Source organism: Plecotus auritus (genome assembly GCF_963455305.1).
Source record: "Plecotus auritus genome assembly, chromosome: 9".
NCBI classification, from domain to species: Eukaryota; Metazoa; Chordata; class Mammalia; order Chiroptera; family Vespertilionidae; genus Plecotus; species Plecotus auritus.
The window spans coordinates 24,215,388-24,232,212 of NC_137783.1; the positions used below are offsets into that span (position 1 = coordinate 24,215,388).

Consider the following 16,825-nt stretch of genomic DNA (forward strand, 5'->3'; position numbering starts at 1 on the left):
TCCCCATCTCCAGGGAGTTTGCATTTTAGAACGGACATATATACATACAAGTAATTATGGAAATCCAATACTTTGTCTTTACCTCATTCAATCCTCAAAAATGGCTGAAGGGTATACTGCCACCATCCACTTTTATGAAGCAATGTACAGAACTTGTGCATTGGATGTAAAGACTTGATTTCACAATTTTACACTTTCAGGGTTTTCTGATCCATGACAGCAAAACAACTAGCCTAACAGCCATTCTGGCTCTCCTTCTCCCTCATCAAATTCTTCACAAAACATAGTGGACATAATCTTTCAGGTGACTCTCCATTTTCACATCATCGCACTTTCCTCAAAACAAAAATCAGATTCAAAGATTACCTTCATTAAAGCTTCACAAAAAGGTTACTGGTATAAGCATGTTATTTGAATTGTTAATTATACTTCCAGGCTGAATTTAATGTTATTTAAATCAATTATCTAGATATTACATTCTAGTAAAGAGTCTGACAAGCACTCAAAAAATACCACACATGGCCCTAGCTGATTTGGCTCAGTGGATAGAGCGCTGGCCTGCGGACTGAAGGGTCTTGGGTTTCATTCTGGTCAAGGGCACATGCCCGGGTTTCGAGCTCCATCCCTAGTAGGGGTGTGTAGGAGGCAGCCAATCAATGATTCTCTCTCATCATTGATGTTTCTCTCTCATCTTTGATGTTTCTATCTCTCTTCCCCTTTCCTTTCCTCTCTGAAATGAATAAAAAATATATGTATTTTTTTAAAAATACCACACATGTATCCAAGCCCCAGTTTTTCAAGTCCCAAATCATGTGCCACAATGCTACAAGAGTGACTATTCTAGCTCTAGAAGGTTTGGCTCAGTGGATAGAGTATCGGCCTGCAGACCAAAGGATCCCGGTTTGATTCCAGTCAAGGGCATGTACCTTGGTTGCAGGCTCTTCCCTGACCCAAGCCTTGGTCCGGGTGTGTGCAGGAGGCAACCAACCGATGTCCCTCACATCGATGTTTCTCTCTGTCTTTCCCTCTCTCTTCCACTCTCCCTAGAAATCAACAGAAAAATATCCTCGGATGAGAATTAACAAAACAAACAAACAAAATAAAAAAATAAATAAAAGAAAGAGTAACTGTTCTAAAACACAATTCAAAGCATGTTGCCCATGCTTTAAAAACCTATTCATGGGCCCAGCAGGTGTGGCTCAGTGGTTGAGGGTTGACCTATGAACCAGGAGGTCAAAGTTCTATTCCTGGTCAGGGCACATGCCTGAGTTCCAGGCTCAGTCCCCAGTAAGGGGCATACAGGAGGCAGCTGATCAATGATTCTCTCTCATCATTGATGTTTCTATCTTTCTCCCTTCCTCTCTGAAATAAAAATATATATTTTAAAAAGCCATCAACAGTCCTATGCACTGCCACACCTTATAGAATCCATTCAAATTGCTTATAGTTCTGTCACACAAATTCCATAATTTAGCCTTAACCTTTATGCCTCAGTTTTTGACACTATACCTCACAATCTATGATAGATGCTATATTCCAGATAGTCATATTAATGAGCATCTGCAGTCCCAAAAGTGCTGTGCTATTTCACAAATAAATTCTGCATATGCTGTTAATGTGCTTGTACTGGCCTCAGCCTCATTCCAATCCAAACCCTCATTAGTAAAAGATTTAGCATTCATGTTTAATCTCCGTAAAGAGTTCCCTAACTTCCACCCCGAAGTTAATCACTCCTTCTTCAGTGCTACTGCTGCATCCTTGTAGCTTCTTTTACAACACTAATCAGGTAATACTGTAAGTATCCTATCTAATAAAGAGGGAACATGCTAATTGACCATCACTCCGTCACAAAGATGGCTGTACCCACAGCTGAGGCCAAGTTCCCATAAAGAGCCTTAACGAGCAATCAGCAGGGAACTGAGGCTACGCCCACCCCTGCCCCCGTGGGGCTTGACAGGGGACCTCAGGCCACGCCCCCTGCCCTGGCATCAGGCTGGGGGACCTCAGGCAGTGCTCCCCACCCTGGTGCCAGACCCGGGGACCTGAGGCCATGCCCCCCCGCCCAGTGGGTCTGGATGGGGGATCTCAAGGTGCCCTTCCCATCCTGGTGCTGGGCTAGGGGACTGGGGGACCTCAGTCCACGCCCCCCACCCCAGCATCAGGCCAGGGGACCTCAGACCGCACCCCCGGCCCCGCGGGGCTTGACGGGGGACCTCAGGCCACGCCCCCCGCCCTAGCACTGGGCCAGGGGACCTGAGGCTGCTCCTGGCTGGGCTTGACAGGGGACCTCAGGCTGTGCCCCCCACCCAGCGGGGCTTGACAGGGGACCTCAAGGTGCACCCCCAGTGCTGGGTCGGGGAACTCAGGTCGCACCCCCCGCCCAGCGTGGCTTGAGGGGGGACATGAGGCTGCGCCCCCCCTGCCAGTGGGGCTTGATGCGGGACCTGAGGCTGCAACCCCCTCCTGGTGCTGGGCCAGGGGACCTGAGGCTGTGCCCCCCGCCTGGCAGGGCTTGATGGTGGACCTCAGGCCATGCCCCCCACTCAGTGGGGCTTGACGGGGGACCTCAAGGCATGCCTCTCGCCCTGGTCTGGGCTGGGGGGTCCTCAGGCCACGCCCCCTGTCCTGGCACCAGGCCAGGGGACCTGAGGCTACGCCCCCTGCCCGGCGGGGCTTGGCAAGGGTGGGACTGGTCGGGTCTGGGTCTCACGCGGTTTTGAGGCACATGTGGGTGGGTGGGGACTTGATTCTGGGTCCCATGGTGTGCTGCAGACTCTGACAGGAAGAAGGTTTTCATATATATTTTACTAATTTTCTTTCATCTCCAACACTTCTATTATAGAGAATGGGCAAATAGCAATATTAAATTATTTCCTCTAATTAATCCCCTTTTAATGTGCATGAATTTCATGCACCGGGCCACTAGTTGATTTATATGACTCCTCCATCTTAAGTTTATTAATATCCTGTTTATCTAATTTCCTTAGTGCTTCATTTATATAATAAGGCTCAACAGCATTGTGAATGAATAAATGGTAAGAAAATTGCAAACTAACTCATAAGAATTGTATATGGATAGCTAGGAGGATCCAAAAAAAATACCCAAAAAGGCTCAGTAGCAATCTTTAAATTTCTGAAGGGAAAATATGAAAAAGACCTGACTTATTCTTTGTGGCTCTATAAGGCAAAATTAGGACCAAGAATATTACAAAGAGCTACACTGTGCTTCCACATAAAGAACCTTCTAACAATTAATAACATTGCTCAACAGGCTGCTTCGGGGAAATTGAGCTCCTTGTTGGTGAAAGAATTCAAGCAGAGGCTAAATAATAACACCCATCAGGTGCCTAAAAACGAAGAAGAGGCAGAAACTTAGCTTTGCGGTTGTTGTTACTTTGTTTTGTTGACATTTTGTGCAAGCCTAACCTAGAAGTACTTATTGAACTGATGATAGAACCTATGATACAATCTATGATAGATGCTATATTCCAGAGCAAAGTTGAAATCATTCTTTTCAACCAAGGTAATTGTCTTTTTTTTTCTACAGGTAGTTAAGATGTTTCCATCAAATGGACAACTAAATTTAAAAAATGTATTTTGGTGGTTTCATATAAGAGCAAAACAACCTTATCTCCTCATTAAAACATGTACCTAGTTATTATTTTATTCAAGAAAGTTTTAGGAGAAACCAAGATGGAGGCATAGGTAAGCACCTAAACTGCTGCCCCGCACAACAATTTCAAAACTACAACTAAAAGATAGAACGGACACCATCCAGAACCACAGGAAAGCTGGCTGAGTAGAAATTCTACAACTAGAAGGAAAGAGGAAATCTCACGGAGAAGGAGCGGCAAAGAGCTGAGGTATGGAGACACGCGTGCGCAGAGAGGAAGGGCGGCGGAGTGCCTGGCTGGCTTTCTCTGGCGGGAGGGGGAAAGAAGCCCCCGCCTGCACTGAACCCCAGTTCCGACTGCAGTGAACCTCAGTTCTGGGTGAAACCCTGTGGAACCAGACTCATACAGGGGGAGTTTGGACTGTCAGGGAGAGAGAAAGGCACACGGAGACTCGGAGACTCAGGGGAGCCGCGGCGGCAGGGGTCTGGAGGCGCGAGTGTGCACAAAGACTGACTGCGGAGGTTACCACAGGCTTTCCCTAGCGGAAGGGAGTCGGGAGCTCCTGACTGCACTGAACCGCAGTTCCGACTGCACTGAACTGCAGTTCCGGGAGAGCCCCTGGGGACCCACGCTCTTACCGGGGAACTCTGCTCTGGACTGTAAGGCAGAAATTCGGGAATCTCGGAAGTCAGAGGTCTGGAGACTCGCGCAAGGGCAGGGCTGACGGGAAGCCAAGACTGTCTGCCCCGCCCTGAGACTCCACCCCTTCCAAGCTGAGCACAGAGGCTTTTGCAATCTGGCAAGGCTAATCCTATAAGGCTGTCTCCAGCACCAAAAATCTCCCAGTGTAGACACAGCTGATCTTCACGGCCAACTGGCCTGCAGGTCAATTCCCCCCAGTGATACCAACAACAATCAAGACTTAACTACAACAAGGCTGTACACACAGTCCACAAAGGGGTGCACCAAGAGTGTCCACCTCAGGTTAACTGGGGAGGCCGACCCACTGGGCCATATAGGAAACCTAGCACACAAAGCTACTCTACCAACTCAGCAAAGCAGTGAAAAATGGGGAGATGAATAAACAGATCACAAACGAAAGAAATGGAGGAAAACAAACGACTGGATATAGAATTCAAAACCACGGTTATAAGGCTCTTCAAGAATATCCTAGAAAAGGCCGATAAATATAATGAGACCCTCGAAGATATGGAAAAGGACCAACTAGAAATTAAACATACACTGACTGAAATAAAAAATATTATACAGAGACTCAACAGCAGATTAGAGGAACACAAGAATCAAGTCAAAGATCTGAAATACAAAGAAGCAAAAAACACTCAACCGGAAAAGCAAAAAAAAGAAAAAAGAATCCAAAAAGTTGAAGATAGTGTAAGAAGCCTCTGGGACAACTTCAAGCGTACCAACATCAGAATTATGGGGGTGCCAGAAGAAGAGAGAGAGCAAGATACTGAAAACCTATTGGAAGAAATAATGACGGAAAACTTCCCCCACCTGGTGAAAGAAATAGACTTACAAGTCCAGGAAGCGCACAGAACCCCAAACAAAAGGAATCCAAAGAGGACCACACCAAGACACATCATAATTAAAATGCCAAGAGCAAAAGACAAAGAGAGAATCGTAAAAGCAGCAAAAGAAAAACAGTTAATTACCTACAAGGGAGCACCCATATGATTGTCAGCTGATTTCTCAACAGAAACTATGCAGGCCAGATGGGAGTGGCAAGAAATATTCAAAGTGATGAACAGCAAGAACCTACAACCAAGACTACTCTACCCAGCAAAGCTATCATTCAGAATTGAAGGTCAGATAAAGAGCTTCACAGATAAGAAAAAGCTAAAGGAGTTCATCACCACCAAACCAGTATTATATGAAATGCTGAAAGGTATTCTTTAAGAAGAGGAAGAAGAAAAAAGAGAAAAATTATGAACAACAAATACATCTCTATCAACAAGTGAACCTAAAAATCAAGTGAATTAAAAATCTGAGGAACAGAATAAACTGGTGTATATAATAAAATCAGGGGCATAGAAAGGCAGTGGACTGATAATTCTCAGGGGGAAAGGGGTGTGGGGGGTGCAAGAAGAGACTGGACAAAAATCGTATACCTATGAATGAGGACAGTGTGGGGGGAGGTAAGGGCAGAGGGTGGGGTGGGAACCGGGTGGAGGGGAGCTATGGGGGGAAAAAGGAGAAACAATTGTAATAATCTGAACAATAAAGATTTATTAAATTAAAATAAATAAATAAAGTTTTACAGAAAATAAAAAAAGTTTTATAGTGATTATCCTCTAAATTTTTCCTTCAGGCAGTATAATTCTCTGCTGTTTTATTAGTATGCCCAATATTGAAAGTCAACCACTGTTCTACTATTCTTGACTGTATTAATATGCTTCTGGGAGTATATCACAAAGATGGACATCATCCTCCGGTTATATGTTCAATTGTTGTGCCAGTTATGTTATATAATAATTTATCCATCAAAAGCTTTATTTTATTAGTCTTTATTTAACAGATTTTGATGATCAGTACCCAATTCTGAATCACAACAAATTCTTTGTTTTCCAAATAATACCCAATGATTATTTTAAAAAACAAACAACTTAAATTTTAACACTCCTCAAAAACACAGAAACTTACTCAATTGAGACCTTTTACTAATTTAAAACTTCAATAACTTACTTCAGAACTTAAATTTTTACAATGTATCTTCTTGGTAATGAACAATTATTTTTTTCCTCCTGGGTGAGAGATTTTAATTCTGTTCGCTAGATTTACCATGGTGCTTGTAACAGAAATTTTTCTTTCAGCACTGGAACTCAAATAAGAAAACATTGGGTAAAACTGTATATTTTACATTTATTTTACCCTTTGATACATGTATTTTTTAATAATACCTGAACCTATCATACAACTTAAACTTTTAAATCTAAATTAAACCTTATATACAACTGGTTATAAAAAAAAAATTTTCACTTGCACAATATAGCCTATTAAAAGGCCATGAGGGGATGAGGGCATTAGGGAAGTTAAGCGGGGAGAGGCACAGCAGATATCTTTAAGGAAAGAGGTTGCCAGAGCCCTAACCGGTTTGGCTCAGTTGATAGAGCATCACCTGCAGACTGAAGGGTCCCAGGTTCAATTCTGGTCAAGGGCATGTACCTTGGTTGTGGGCACATCCCCAGTGGGGGGTGTGCAGGAGGCAGCTGATTGATGTTTCTCTCTCATCAATGTTTCTATCTCTCTATCCCTCTCCCTTCTTCTCTGTAAACATTAATAAAATATATTGAAAAAAAAAAAAAAGAGGTTGCCAGAAACATCCACAAAGGCACTGAGGTAAGCAGAAAAATAAATATGGAGATAATCTGTAATACTCTGAAGCCCACAGGCCAAAGTACAGAGCTAAATTCCAGCTAAACTATTATTCTCTACAAATCACTCTGTACAAACCTCTTCAAACTCGTTCTCTAACAGTTTCTCCTGTCTCTAACCATACCTCTACATACCTCCACACTCTCCAATTTTATCTTCTTTCTTACCACCTTAACTGGAATTGTATAAAAACAAAGTATTTATCTTCAGTTTTATTTTATATTTCCTGTCCGGCTTTTCAAAAGCAGGTAACATGATCACTTTATGCTTGTTTTTAGTGATTTTAGAGGGGAAGCTATATATTTATCAATCTGGTTTCTCATGCATGAATCCTGACTGAGGACCAAATCTGAGACCTGGGTATGTGCCCTGACTGGGAATGAAAACAGGTGACCTTTCGGTGAATGGTACTACACCCAACACTGGCCAGGGTATTATGTTTGTTGTTGTTTTTTAACAAAAAGATTAAACTGTTGTAGTCTTTAAATAACTTTTTCCTGGGACAATAGAAAAGTATTTTACCTACTTGACTAGAAGACTACCAATAATCTAGATGAAAACCAGATTTGGAATTTCTAAATAATGGGTAGTTGTACATTACAGTATTTGGGAAAATATGAAAAAATAGCACATAATTTGATTTCAAAACTATCATGTTCAGTTCCAAACTTAGAATGTTTTAATCTGTGTATGATTAGAAACAGGCAGATGAAATATTTTTTAACCAAGAAAAGTATCCCAAAATAAAATTCAAAATTAAAAAGAAACCTCCCGGCTGGTGTGGTTAAGTGGTTGAGCACCGACCTATGAACAAGGAGGTCACAGTTGGATTCCCAGTCAGGGCACATGCGGTGGGAGGCGGGGGAGGTGGGGGGGGGTAGTTTGCAGGCTTGATCCCCTGTAGGGGGTGTGTGGGAGGCAGCAGACCGATGATTCTCTCATCATTGATGTTTCTGTCTCTCTCTCCCTCTCCCTTTCTCTCTCTGAAATCAATAAAAACATTTTAAAAAGCGGTAAGTCAACAGCAAAATTCAAAGGTAATCTAAACACATTACCAAGTTCACTGTCAAACTAGCTCTAAGTAGGTATGTAACTTGTAGCTTGGTTTCCTAAAGTAAACTCTTAATTTCAAGAAAGCCTGCTGAAAACTCAGGAAGAGTCACATGGGTTTCCCTCTCTTCCTTTTGGCCACAGAAATAAGAGCAAGGAAGGCTGAAGCAGCAAATTCTAAAGGGGAATAAGCCATGTGTAATGTGCAGGAGTTTTTCTTAAAGGCATTGAAACGAATTATAACTAGCAGCAGAAGGAAGGAAAATGAGCGTCCTTTTTGCTAAATTGTAAATAAGGAGAGGTAAATGACTCCACATTAGAGACCTGAGTAAAGTTTTGTGCGCTCAAGTTAAAGAACAGGCAAGCATGGCTATCTAAATAGCATACAATGAAAGTAAAAGACCCTTCCCACTAATAAAAAGGAAGCTCAGATTTAATTAGGCAGAGATAAATTCTCAACTAGTGAAGGTTAGGAAAATACTTCTACATTTGTATTTGTATCTGTTCTCTGTTGTATCTCTATACTCATCAATTACATTGTACATAACAATGACCCAATTTTAAATAAACAAAGCAATTTGAGATATAAATATATGCTGTAACGTCTTTCAGTAATTACCTCAGGAGACCTGCCTATCATAGTCTGGGAACCACCTGTATCAGAATCACTTGGAAGTACTACTTGGTACATATTTGGATTCCTGCTGGATCCCACCCAAGATGTATTCAATCAAAGGAGATGGGGGGCTCAAGGCATCTGCATTCTTAACCTGCCCCTTCCTCCCCCTATTTAAAACCTAAAGTTTAAGAATTATTGGAGTAGGGTCCAAGCAACTATTAACTATAACTACCTGGGGACAATGCTTACTGTAGCTAACAGAGTTCCTAGGAAAAATAGCCTCCAAAGGGAATGACTTTCCCTTTCTGAGCAATACATTTAGAGATGGCTAACAGATGGATCACCTCAAAAGCTCCAAATGTTTCCATTTTCCCCCAAAACTTTCCTACCACAACATACTAAGTATGAAATGTACGAGTAAGCCAAGTTAAACATTTCATGAACTTAAACTTAAAAATTGGCTTTGCCTGTCTAAGAAAGGTCCTTAAAACAATAAAAGATACAAATAGTTTAATCTTTCTCAACATTCCCTCCTTTTAGTTCCTTCTCAAATTTGTTTTAGTCAAAGCTTCAAGACTTCTGGAAATTTTATTTCATTACACTAGAGTCCATTTTAACACCCATCTAATCCAAAATAAAAATTATGTTTAAAAATCTCCTACACAAATTGTGTAATGTTTCTTCAGGTAGTATACATAAAATTCATTCGTCTCTTTCTTTCTTAAAACCAGTGGATTTTAGCGATGGGATTGGGGAAGAGACAGTGGTGGTCTGGCTGTAGTTTAAATAATGACATTTGAATCCTCACTATATGCCATATAATCAATACAAAGCACTTAGAATATTACCTCATTTAACCCTCATGACAATCCCATGCGGTAGGTATCACTATCATCCCCATTTTATGGAGGAGCTGCTTAAGGTCCAGAGAGGTCAAGTAACTTGTCCATAATTATACAACTAGTAATCGAATTTAAACCCAGGCACTTATCTAACTTCATAACTAGAATTTTTAACCACTACAATCTCCTGTAGTTTGAAGATGTCACCTGCCAAAAGAAAGTACCCTGAATTCGACTAGATAGAGGTTGTGGATTCTGGAGAATCTAATTTTTTTATATGTGCTTTTAGGAGATTTTGAAGTTTAACAAAGGCTAAGAACTATTGCACTAGCCAGTGGTCGGCAAACTCATTAGTCAACAGAGCCAAATATCAACAGTACAACGATTGAAATTTCTTTTGAGAGCCAAATTTTTTAAACTTAAACTTCTTCTAATGCCACTTCTTCAAAATAGACTCGCCCAGGCCGTGGTATTTTGTGGAAGAGCCACACTCAAGGGGCCAAAGAGCCGCATGTGGCTCATGAGCCACAAGTTTGCTGACCATTGCACTAGGCTATTAGTTCACCAAAGTCGAGCACTGGCCACCTTTGAGAAATAACTCATGGTCATAAAGCTCAAGCCTCAAATTCTAGTTCATTGATTAATTAGAATTTACTTACTACACCTCTCATCCTCCTGTACCCCCTCCCATTCCAAAGAAGTAGAAGAAAAAAATCTAGCATTTTCTAAAGAAAAAAATTAGAGCTGCTAGCAAATAAAATATTTCATTGGCAACAGCACTGTCAGTTTTCCATAGGGTATTAAACAATGCATAAAGTGATCCCTGAAGTTCCTTCTACTTTAAACATTTTTGACTTTACAGTAAAACACAACTGCTCCCCAAATAAAAACCTTTTAGCCAATAACTCCATGCCAAATAAAGTGTGAGGTTTAAGTAACAGAATATACAGCAGGTCCTTGAATAACATCGTTTCATTATAACACTGATGAGATGCCAAGATACTGTAGGAACTTAACTCTTGTTTATATCAATTAACCTAGAGTAAAATTGGTTTTGTTATGCACCGTTTCACTTAAAGTTTCACAACCTATTGAAGATGTTAAGTGAGGACTTACTGTACAGATGTTGCTTTCTAAGTTGTGACAAATGTACTACAGTAATATGATGTTGACAATATGGGAACAGGGTGAGCAGTATGGGAGAAATCTCTGTATGTAATATCTGTGTAACTTTTCTGCAAATCTAAAACTATTCTAAAATAAAAAATATGAAAAAAAATCTATGTCCATTTTGAATAATACAGAAAATTTCTACTTAACAACAACTAACTCCAAGTTAATATTGGATGAATAGTCTGCTTTGCTTATTTGGGTATAATGTTAAAATATGAACACTTTAACATTTCAAAATGATATGTTTGAGCTCTTAAAATTATCTTAGTCCCACAAAAATTGGAGTTTCCCAAAACCATTCTACCATATTTATATTCATACTAGAGGCCCAGTGCATGAAAATTCATGCACTGGAGGGGGGCGGAGTCCCTCAGCCTGGCCTGCCCCCTCTCCAGTCTGGGAGCTCTCCGGGGCAGGAGGCGACCCAGTGATCAGGGGAAGGCAATGCCCCATCACACCTCTGCTGCTGCCACTGCCGGCAGCGCAAGCCTCATCCGGCCCTGGTTACCTGAGCCTCAGGCGGCCCTGGTACTGAGCCTCAGGTGGCCCTGGGCAGCTGGGCAGCCGCCATCCGAGGCTTGCCTGCGCCTCAGGCCGGCTGAGGGCAGGTCTGGCCGCACCGTGTGCCTGCCGCCCCATGGACTGGGCTGAAAGGACTGTGGGAATCAGGTGGCAGGCACAAGGAGCGGCTGGACCTGGCTGAAGGCGGGTCCAGCAGCACTGCACGCCTGCCAACCCCTCGGCGGGGCTGAAATGACCGGGGGACTCTGGCAGGGCTGAGGGGACTGGGCGCCTCCATCTGGTGGCTATGGGTGCCACCATCTTTGTGATGGTGTGACGGCCAATTTGCATATTCCCTCTTTATTAGATAGGATTATCATATCTCTAACCATCCACCTTAAAACCATGACTGAATTCCTTGAACCAATGCTGGACTTCCCACGGTTTAGTGTAAGTCCCTATTCCCTATAGTGTTTTGTGATTGGTTGTTTTATTTATTTATTTATTTATTTATTTATTTTTAAGAAAATACTGAATCTCAGGGAAGGATTTGGGATGCGAGTCAGACACTGGGAAAAGATTTTTTTTTTAAGTTTTTATCTCCTCCTCATTGATGAGATGATGACAGTGGGGGTAGTAGTGCCTACCTAGCATTTCAAAACTTTTATAGACAAGAAAGGGCTAAGGATCAGAAGGAATGTTACTTCTAGATCTCCCACTGTCAAGTCACAATAAACACAGAGATGCCCCTGTGAAGCTGAGGCAAGCCCCCAAGAAGGAAAGAACTACAATTCACCTCATCTGGAAGGGAGAGGAAGCAGGAGGTCATGACAGTGGTCCCATCCTGAACCAAATTCCTTCCTCTCCCATAAGATTTCTGCCCCAGTCAATGGAGCTCCTGCCAATGATGTATCTAACGGAACATAACTTTCTAGTAATAGATATATTGCTGTAAAATGTTCCCCTTTACTAAGGTAAAACAAACCTGAGCTATTCTTTAGAAGTATTTCTGTTACAGGAAACAGAGAAAGCAGGAAGAAGGAAAAGATGGAAGATAATCAGGTGCGAGAGAAAAGAGCCTCAGGTGAACAGCAGTTGTGATGGAATGTAAACCTGAACTGAAAACTAGGAATCCTGGTTTCCTGGTTTATAATCCCAGATCTGCCATTAGCTAACTAAACTACCTTATTTAGACAGTGAGCTTCCTCATCAAAAAATGAAGTAGGGGTAGGGGTTGCACCTAAGAATAAGAATACATCCTAGAACAAGATGTCCCCAAAGGGCTTCAGAGCTTCAGAGTTGAGAATGATACCTGTGCACCGGAAGAAAAAAGCCTCCTAGGTTGCAGGAACAAGGAAAATTTCTGATTATTCTGCCTGGGGATGGAAGATTGTTCAAAATTACTAGGTACAAATTAGTACTTATAGAACAGTAGAGGGAGAGTCCATGCAAGTTGCCAATTCAACACAACCTGAGTGAGGTTCTTTATACCAGCGCGAGGTATTATAGATTCAGAGATGAATGTCATAGTCTCTGCCTTTAATGTGTTCAGAATCCAGTTAAGGTTTTGGCCAAACGCTAGGAGAAAAACTGTGCCTGTCTGACTCTCTCCTTTCCCATCAATGTTATATAAAGGACGCAAGGACACCTAGAATCTTCACAGATTGCAATTAAGAAAAATGAGGCTTAAAGAAATTAACTTCAGGGTACTAAGTTTTCTAACTTCAAACCCAGTGGTCTGATACACATGATTAGTGTGGTCATATGAATGTCAACTAGCTACATTAATTAAAATCCTATTAACCTAGAGGATAAAGAAAAATTTAAAAATTATATCAAAATTCCTGCCTACAGTTAACAATATGAAAGCCTCTTGTAATAGATGTGCCTTATTATTCATTAATTGAAATTCATAATCCCCACTAGCCTATACTCCACCTCCAAGTTAAAGATCGTAACTACTGTCCAAACCATCTCTATTCCCAATGGGTGGTGTTGAGCAAGTACTCTGGGTACAATGGTTGAATTAGTGATCTCCAAAGCCCTCCCAGGTCTAAAATTACCTGACACCTGACATCAAAACATGACCAATAAACACATAAAGGCCACACAAGGTCACAAATATATACACTTAACTCATCTAGAGAGTTTTTAAAATACTGCCACTACAAGTTTTAAGTGTGTGTGTGTGTGTGTCTGTGTGTATATTTTTTAAAAATATATATTTTATTGATTTTTTACAGAGAGGAAGGGAGGGGGGCAGAGAGCCAGAAACATTGATGAGAGAGAAACATCAATCAGCTGCCTCCTGCACACCCCCCACTGGGGATGTGCCCACAACCAAGGCACATGCCCCTGACCGGAATCAAACCTGGGACCCCTGAGTCCGCAGGCTGACGCTCCATCCACCGAGCCAAACTGGTCAGGGCAAGCTTTAAGTATATTTTTGCAACTACAGGCACAAATGCAGATCTTACTACTCTATATATTTTGTCCTATGAGTAACAAAAAATTAGGATTTCCCAATCTTGATTTAAACAACTTTATAACTTATTTGTAAATTTATACAAGCCGGAAAAATAAGGGATAATAAAATAGAAAAAAGAATAAGAAATATTAATTACAATCAGAAAATTGTGATTGTGTCTACAATGCACACTAATTGTATAATCCTCTAAACTCGAGCTGTACAATTTGTTTATTTCTGCTGTTTGTGAAAATCCCTGAAAAAGGAACAAAAACACAGGAGAGAGAACTCTGAAAGAGAGGGTTTTACAAATTGGGAATACTTTCCCATTTGCTTATAGATTTAAAAAAAAAAAAAAGCGGATCAAAATCTAACTCAAGGGAGATTGCTTTTGCTCTTCACTGATGTGCATTAAGATGGGTACTTTTTGACTATTTACTTATCCCTGGCAAACCAACAAGGCCCCATTCTGAAATCTGGAATGTCCAGGACCATAATTTAATCTCAAGAAAAGCAGGTCAAATGATATAAATAATACCGTAAAAACTTAAAATGAAGTTGCTGAAAAAAAGTGGAGGGCTATCTGACAGAAGTAGAGAAGAGCGATTTTCTAGATTAAACTGGCATCGTAATGTGGCTTTAAAGGCTGGGATCAAATTCTAAACACCAAACTGCATTTGAATAAAGGCCACTGGGAAGTGAGGGTGGGGACGGTTAAGCACTGTGAAATACAACCTCTTCTAATTTCAAGAATTCCCAAACTATTTGAATGGATTTGATTCCACGTAGACAGCTTTGCAAAATGATTTCTCTTTCTCTATCACAACCACAAGCCTACACACACTGCCCCCCTTTCCCCACATCCTATTCCTTGTAGTACGATTTAAAAAAAAAAAATTGGGGACGGAGTAGGCTGTCTGCTTTCTCAGAAGAGGCAAAACTGTAGGTTGGGCACTACCAGGTGGCTGGCAGGTACCGAGTAACAAAAACCAGGTGTGAACGGCAGGTATAGACAGCCTCCAGGCCACAGGGGAACAGAAAGGTTCGCTCCGCAGAGCTCACTTGTACAGACAGCACAATGCAGACCCAGTTCCTCTTCCCCGGTGACAAATCAAAGCTAAGTCCAGACGTCAGCGAGAGCCCGCGCGGAGGCGGCCCCCAGCCGCGCTCGGCCAGCACGCGGCCCGGCCCGAACACGCCCCGAGCCCTGCGCAGCCAGCGTTGTACCTGGCAAAGAAGTCGGCGAAGCCGCCGCTCCGTCGAGCCCGGGCCGAGGTCCCCGCGGGGCCCTGCTCCGCGACGGACGAGGGCACCGGCGGCCCCGCCGGGGGCAGGTGGTCACGGGCGCTCTGGCGGCGGCTCACCTCGAACGTGTTCCGAGAGTTCAAGTGGACGTCGGAGAAGCCGAAGCGCGGCTCCGCGCCTGCGCCCCCTCTAGTCCTCTGGGCCGAGGTGGCGGGGGACGCGCCTTCCTCGGGACCCCCAGCTCTGGCTCCCGGCTGCTCCAAGTCCTCGCTGCTGCTGCCACCGCTGGCTGGGCTGTCCTCCGCCGCCGCCAGGCAGCAGCTCCGCAGCGGGTCCTCGAGCGGTGTGGCCCAGTCGGACCGGCTGCCCGCAGCGTCCGTGCCCTCGTCGCCAGACCCCTCCAGGTGGAGGCGGTGGTGGCGTGGATCCCGACCGCCGGCGCGCGCCAGTCCGCGAGCCTCCTCCAGGTCGCGACAGTCCTGGCCCGGCAGAAAGCCCGAGTCCCCGTTGGTCATGCCTCCGTGCCGCGGCGCGCTGGCATCCGCCGCCTCTGCGCCTCCGTGCTTGGAGCCCGGGGCTTGGTGCGGGGCTGCCGAGGGCGCTGGAGCGCGGCACTGGCCGGCGGGGAGCGGACAGGAGCACAGCCCGGGCCCCAGCTGCCCCCCGGCCGCCGCGAGGTAACGCCGAAGGAGCTGCTGAGGCGGCGTTTCCTCCTCCTCCTCCTCCTCCCCCTCCTCCGGCGGCTCCACAGCGCCGACGCCTCCGCCAAAGCCGCCCGTGGCCCGGATCATCTTCCCGTCCTGGCCCGCCGACTCGGGCGCCGGCACAGGGAATAACTTGGGGTTTCTTCCCGAGCAGGCTCCGGCATCCTCCGGACCCACCATCTGAGCCGGGTGAGCGCCGCCCGAGGAGGCGTTGGAAGAGTCCCCGGCGCAGGCTCGGCCCGGGTATAGCCCTAGGTGCCGGGGCCGCGGCGGCCGCCGCCGCAACCTTCCCAGACCCACCCCTCCCACCCGGGGTTCGGGCAGTTGCGGGAGGGCGGGCCAGTGCCTGGGTTTGCGCACGCGCAAAAGCCGGACCGGTCAAGCCCGGACCTGGAGATTCCGCGAACCATAGAGACGCCAGCTAGAGAGGCCCTCTCCCTAACACTCCGGCGGCCAATCTGGGATCCGCCATCTGGATGGTGGAGGTTGGTTGGTCCACTCCGAGTCTGACAGTTCTTACAGGAGCACGGGTATGGCTCGCTTAGCAAAAATTCACTCGACGTACTTAATTTATAGGAGACTACAGGGTGTTAGATCCTTCCAGCTCTAATTACCCTTTTACATCCATCTTCTCCATCACCATTGCTACAATTTAGGGCTTCATCTCCTCACGTCAACACCCTCCCGTCTTCACTTCATCTTCCCAAATACTACTGAAGTTATCTTATCTAGCACCACACTTCATCGCATCGCTTTTCTTAAAGATTTCCTTTATCACTCAAGGAGGGAGAGGAAGTAGGCAGAGAGGGACTATTGAAATAATTCCAGCACCCTGTGAAAACGGATTAAAATGGGGTAATAATCACTGAGTGGAAATGAAGTGTGTTTAAGAAGAGGGAGGAACCAGCAATTACTACAAAACCTTTTGAGATGGAAACTGATGTGATTTGAAGAAATAGGGATTGGAAAAAGTTTATTAATAGGGGAAATATATCTGGTAAAGTAAAAGACACAGACTATCCAGCATCTAGTTAGAAGTCTAACACTTGAGCTAGAACTTAGATGGACATGCAAATTGAAGTCATCTGCATAATGAGTGACAGCATCTAGGAAGAAAGAATAAAGATGGAGGTACAGCAGATACTCAAAAGTGTCATTTCAGCATAAACAAAGAAGTTGTATTGCAAGGGATTAAAGAGGCACTACTTGTGGATAAA

The 16,825-nt window shown here is 44.0% G+C and overlaps 1 protein-coding gene across 1 annotated transcript in view; it reads right to left on the minus strand.

Moving 5' to 3' along the window:
- Positions 1 to 15,918, minus strand: part of TBC1D12 (TBC1 domain family member 12) — a 76,684-nt gene extending 60,766 nt beyond the window's left edge. The window contains exon 1 of the mRNA XM_080641744.1: positions 14,887 to 15,918. Within this exon, the coding sequence (XP_080497870.1) occupies positions 14,887 to 15,788 (902 nt within the window). The 5' untranslated portion in view covers positions 15,789 to 15,918. The remainder of the gene's footprint in view (positions 1 to 14,886) is intronic.
- Between the last annotated feature and the right edge of the window lie 907 nt (positions 15,919 to 16,825).